This window comes from Labeo rohita, chromosome 16 (assembly GCF_022985175.1).
Source record: "Labeo rohita strain BAU-BD-2019 chromosome 16, IGBB_LRoh.1.0, whole genome shotgun sequence".
Classification (NCBI taxonomy): domain Eukaryota; kingdom Metazoa; phylum Chordata; class Actinopteri; order Cypriniformes; family Cyprinidae; genus Labeo; species Labeo rohita.
Genome location: NC_066884.1, coordinates 32526861 through 32532576, shown reverse-complemented (window position 1 = coordinate 32532576; position 5716 = coordinate 32526861). Strand labels below are relative to the sequence as shown.

The 5716-nt window shown below is 32.7% G+C and overlaps 1 protein-coding gene across 1 annotated transcript; it reads right to left on the bottom strand.

Annotated features, from left to right (window-relative positions):
- Nucleotides 1–1769: 1769 nt before the first annotated feature.
- LOC127177874 (coiled-coil domain-containing protein 106) lies at nucleotides 1770–4064 on the bottom strand. Its single transcript, XM_051130394.1, has 3 exons — nucleotides 3962–4064; nucleotides 2894–3166; nucleotides 1770–2086 (listed from the first exon to the last, which is right to left on the bottom strand). Exons 1-3 carry the CDS (start codon nucleotides 4062–4064, stop codon nucleotides 1770–1772), a joined length of 693 nt encoding a protein of 230 aa, XP_050986351.1.
- Between the last annotated feature and the right edge of the window lie 1652 nt (nucleotides 4065–5716).

Sequence of the window (5716 nt, the reverse complement as noted above, 5' to 3'; positions counted from 1 at the left end):
AGCTTGTGGGCGTGATCAAATTAAAAATAATTAGGTCTGACGAAAAAGACTGGACATGCGGTTGGTTTCATACAGATTACTTTAACACATGATATATATATTTTTTTTTCGATAAGACTTAATTTAAAAGTAGACATGTCAGGCTTTCTATAGATATATCTTTCATGTCTCTGTGTTGAGTATTCACTGAGTTTTAGTTCATTTGGTAACACTTTATAATAACGTTCTGTTGTTAGGGATTTATAAGTGATTAGTTAATGATGAACTAATTATTTACAAAACATTCATAAATGATTCATAAGTGATATGCTTACAGTTTGTGTTTTGTTAATACATTTACAAGTCATTTACAAGTGGTCAGTTACTGATGCGCTAATCATTTACAAAACAAGACTATGCATTCAAAAAGGATTAATAAATTATATGTTAATATGTTTGTGTATGTTTTGTAGATTGTTATAAATCATTTACAAGTGATTAGATAATGATGAACTAATCATTTACAAATCATGACTATACGTTCACAAATGATTATTAAGTAATATGCCAATGATTTACAAATATGTCCTTATTTATCTTTAAAACAATAGCATATTATGAAATGATCAAACAGATCAGAAGTAAATTCTTATTAAGTTACTATTTAATATGCTATTAATCACTTATAAATCATTGAAATGTCAACATTGTATACACAATAAACGTGCCAATTATGAACAAATGATGATCAAACCATTATTAAATGATCAGTATATAATTTATGTATGCTTTGGCAAAGTTGTAAGCTGGTCTGTTAAAAAGCACAAAAATGCAATTATACTAAAGCTCTTTTTTTTTTTTTTTTTAAGAATAATAAATTATTTGTTGTCAAGTGAATCAACGTGTAAATGACTTACAGTTAGGGGATTACAGTGGGTTGTGTTAAACCCTTTCTTTCATCAGCATAGTCTTGGAGTGTGTGGAATCTAGTGATAATGTGAACCAGTTTCACTTTCCACTGAAGCTCACATCAGGTATACAGCATTAAAATACTCCATGTGTCAGAGAAGACATCTGTCTATAGTCAGCCCTTACATTGCAGTACACGTTTTACTCATCATTCGTAGATCTTTCTTACCTGTTACAAATGACCCGTAGGTGTATACAAGGCATTTGCAACACTTTCTGCATCCCCTAATCTAAAGTGTAAACTACTCATCACTTGTAAAGGTTTTACTCATCATTTGTAGATTTTTCTTACCTGTTTCAAATGATCTGTAGGTGTATAGGCATGTACAAGGCATTTACAACATTTTCTGCATCCCCTAATTACTGTAACACGTTACATAATGAGAAAAAAAAATCATTTCTGCTATTCCTGACCTATTACAATGAAATGTGGCAATATGTAAATCTTCTGTAACTCTTTGTAAAGATGATTACAGTAAGCTGCAAAACAATCACTCTTTGTACAAGTACAAGTATGAGGAAATAATGCTTAAAGGTGATGGCAGAATAACATTCATTTCAACCATGCAGGTTCAAAATAATATTTTCTATTGAATGTAACAACTTATAACAAATTTTGTAAACCCCCAACCCCTCGTAACACATCCATAGAACCTGTAACCGGCAGGTTTGCAAAATTGAGCATTTCTATAATGTTCACATAACAAATGGTAACTTTGGTAACAATCTTTGAACTCTCAACTGTTTAAGGGGAATTTGGTTCCCCCTAAACTAGTATGAAAACATATAACGCTTGCCAAACTGGCACAGTACCCTACTTTTTACTTTCTCTTAATTATGGGGAGAAGCTTTCCATTCTTTTTCAACTGATCTACCTCTGACAAAAGTGTGGGATCATTGCTTAAGGCATCTGAACACTTCTGGATAAAGGTCTGCAGCTTCTGGCCTCTGGAGTAGCCTTGTAGGAGTTCTTTATACTTCGTCTGAGACACAATGGCAAGTTTTGCAATTGCAGCACTAGCAACCACTGTGTTCCTGTCCACTCCAACCGCCTTGTAACAACACCTCAAGTTCTTCCCTTGCCTGAAATGACGTAAGACCTTTTTGTATCTCTTTACAACGTGCTTTGGATTTACAGCTGCAAAAACAAACAAACAAAAAACACATGAATAACCAAGCTGTGAAAATATCCATAACCTTGCGAAATTCTTTACTACTGTTCTTGTTAATGTAACATTTAATTATGACATACATGTTTGTAAATCTTCCATTATGTAACATATTACATTGAAATGACTATTGTACTAAAACATACTCTAGATAAATAATAAAATTAATATCAAGACTATTCTTGATCAACATACTGTGTATCAAAAAAGATATGGTTAACAGTGGAACATTTTACAGCCTGAAAGAATATGTGATATGCAAACTAGACTATCTTCTTGTAAATCCAGCTGCACGCCAGTTGTATCAGTGAAGTGTACTATAAACCAAAGGTCCCATAATTACAAGAACACTACAATTTTTGTCTTTTTTCTTGTGTATTGCAGGCTCTCCTTAAGGAGGTCCTAGACATGACAACATCACTCCTGAAAAAGTCTGACAGCTTCAGTAAAGACTTCTCTACACTAATTTCTAATTGCTGATCCAGCCACCAATGGACCCTTTTCACAAGACTGTTATGACGCATTTTAACAGTCATCATCATAACACATTGACATTTTTTCATATTTTGATTTAAAAAAAAAACAATGCATGTATAAGACTATACTTTGTATTATATTACCTTTTCATCAAGTTACAATAAACTAGTTAACGCTAATGCAGTATCTCTCTCTTTTTTTTTTCCTTTGATTAAAAGTCATGAAAACACTAAACCCGGAAATGTGAGAAAGGTCTATCAACTGCTCAGCTAAAGACGATAAAATCTAACACCACTTACCTCTCTTTAAAAAGTTTCTTTCCTTCCTTATCTTCTCTTTCTTCTTCTTCCCCTTCTGGTTCTTCTTTTTCTTGTACTTGTTGTGCTTTTTTACTTTCTTTCTCTGATAATCAGAAGATGAGGAGGAGGAGGAGGAGGAGGAGGATGAAGAAGACAAGGAAGATGATGTAGAGGAGTAAGATGCCGCTTGCCTGAATGACTCTGATGAGTTAGAAAAGTCTGAGTCATTGAGATCAGCTAACACATCTGTCCCAGCACTACTTTTCTTCTTGTCTAATGCAGAGAGAGAAATAGAGAGAGCTTAATACTGAGACTCATAACACCAAAATACAGTTATGACCTCATCAGAATAATTTTTTTTTCTACTGTCAGAGATAACGTTTGTTACTTTAATAGTGAAAATGTAGTAAAATGTAAATCTTTGTGTTTACTGTCAGTTTCCTTTGCTGAATTGCTATACCCAAGTAAGTTAGGGCCAGTTCCAATACCTCATGGTTTTGGTATTTTGTACTTGCCCACCTGTCTTATGTATTTTCCATTTTCTTTTATTTTTTGGCCATAGTGTGCAAATAGACATAAACATTACATTCTGTATTTTTAGGTGGACTAATTCTTTAAGTCAAACTGTTTGTGTCCTCTCACAAACATAGGGATCCCATTATTTTTTGACCATGAGATTCAATAACTTTCAAGGACAAATTAAGAGGTTGCATTCATTTTGAATACAAACAAAGTAAAAGATGATGAACACATTTTTTAACAATATATTTAAATGACTTAGAGTAAATGAGAATTCTACCTGTTTTGTAAATGTATGTTATAGATCTTGTTGTGAGCACTCCATGTATACATTTAATTTAATCTGGATGTCACTATACAGGAGAAAATATCTGTTCCTGCTTACATTTCATCATGTCTTTTAAGGCCCCAGTACTTATCCAGTGAGTTTGACATAATTTCACACCAAGTTAGGCAAAAATTAATGTGTTTCAGAGTATGTTTTAGTAGTTTGCCATAGCTGATCAACATGAAGTTTAGTTACTGTGAATGTAATTGTAAATTAGTTACATTCTGACAGCTGCTTTAATAGGGAGTCTTTTTCTTCGGTCAACTCAGCAATTTTCTTTAAATGCTTCTTGTACTTTTTCTCCTTGCTCAACAGTTGTTTCATCTGTATTCTGTTTGAACCGTTTTCTATAATGGGTGAAAGGTTTCTCGGTACCGATCGGTGCTGCCATTTCTGCCGCTAGTTTTCACGCTCTTAATGGCCATGTACATCACAACTAATACAACCAATTAGAACACTTCATATTAAAAATTTTATATTTTACATTTTTTATTCTTAATTATAGTAAAAAATGATGTTGAAATAAATTATTACATATTAGTGTAATGGTAATTCTTTAAAAATACTTTTACAATTTAACATTATTTTCTATGGATCTGATTGGCTGTGTATGGGTGACACCGGCGCTACAATTTGAAAGTTTTGGTGCAACCACCCACAGTCTGTACGCGTACAAGGTATTAGAAATATGCCAAGTTTAGCTAGAAAGTTGAGCGAGCTGGTTGAGGAAAAGAAACATCTGAAACTTATAAAATGGCTGCAAAAGAAAAAAAAAAAAAAATACTTAAAAGGACGATTAAATATAATTCCTGTGGTCACAGAATGAAGTTGAAGCAAAGTGATTGCATTGACAATTTTGAATGGTAAGTAAGGTGGGTGAATTTTGAGATCTGTAATTTAATGCATACCTAATGCATTCATAGTTTTACTTTTTTATTCTTTTAAATTAAATTATGCAATGCATTATGTATTACATGCTCATATTGCTGTATTTTTATAAAAGCTTGATTTTCATAGATAGTTATTATAGATGTAAGATAACTGTATGTAATGTGTGAAAGTATTTTAAAAAATGTTTCCACATAGTGAAAATTCATAATTTTCATAGTGTAGTAAATTATGAAGTAGTATAAAATAGCTCAGATCTCCAAATCAAATGTACAATACTTGTGCCAATGGACTTTCACCACTATAGAACACATGTTCACTATTGTATCTGAATTTATATTTTAAAACCTATTTGCCTTCTATGCATATGTCTTTTCACTTATCTCCCAGGAGTTGCCAGCGAAGTAGTCACAGAGGCAGAAAAATGAAGAAGTCAGTTAGGCACAAATCAATATTTAGTCATTAAGTCTCAATCTTCAAATGGATGAAATTTCTGTACAGGTTAGTTTAACCCCCACCCCCCACACACATGCACACCCCAATCACATGTTGTCAATTAATTTTCTGTACTTTCTGTACTGTATTTATTAGGTTTTCTCAAGGACTTCGTTTGCGGCAAATTGATATGATCGAGGATGACATAGCAGGGAGCTCTGCAACCTTGTCAATGATGGCCAAAAAAGTGTGAAAGGCATGTGTGGTGGCAATGGACAAATTGAGGAGAAAAAGAGGACAACATATAGGGGGCAGAAGACAGTTCATTGTGATGAGATGAGAGTCACTCTTGCCAAAAGAAAGGCAAGAGTCATAATTATGTTAACACTTTATTTTACGGTGTTCTTGTTGCATGTTACATGTACTAACTATTATAAAAACAATAAAATATGCATAAATGCAGGTAACCCTAAGCCAAACCCTAATCCTAACCAAATAGAAAGTACATGTAGTTAATTAATATTACGCAGAACTTAAATGTATAATTACAGTGCAACAAGGACACCTTAAAATAAATTGTAACCATAATTATTATTAATACTTTTATTACATAACTATTATAATTTAAACTATCCACCATAATTACAGGGTTT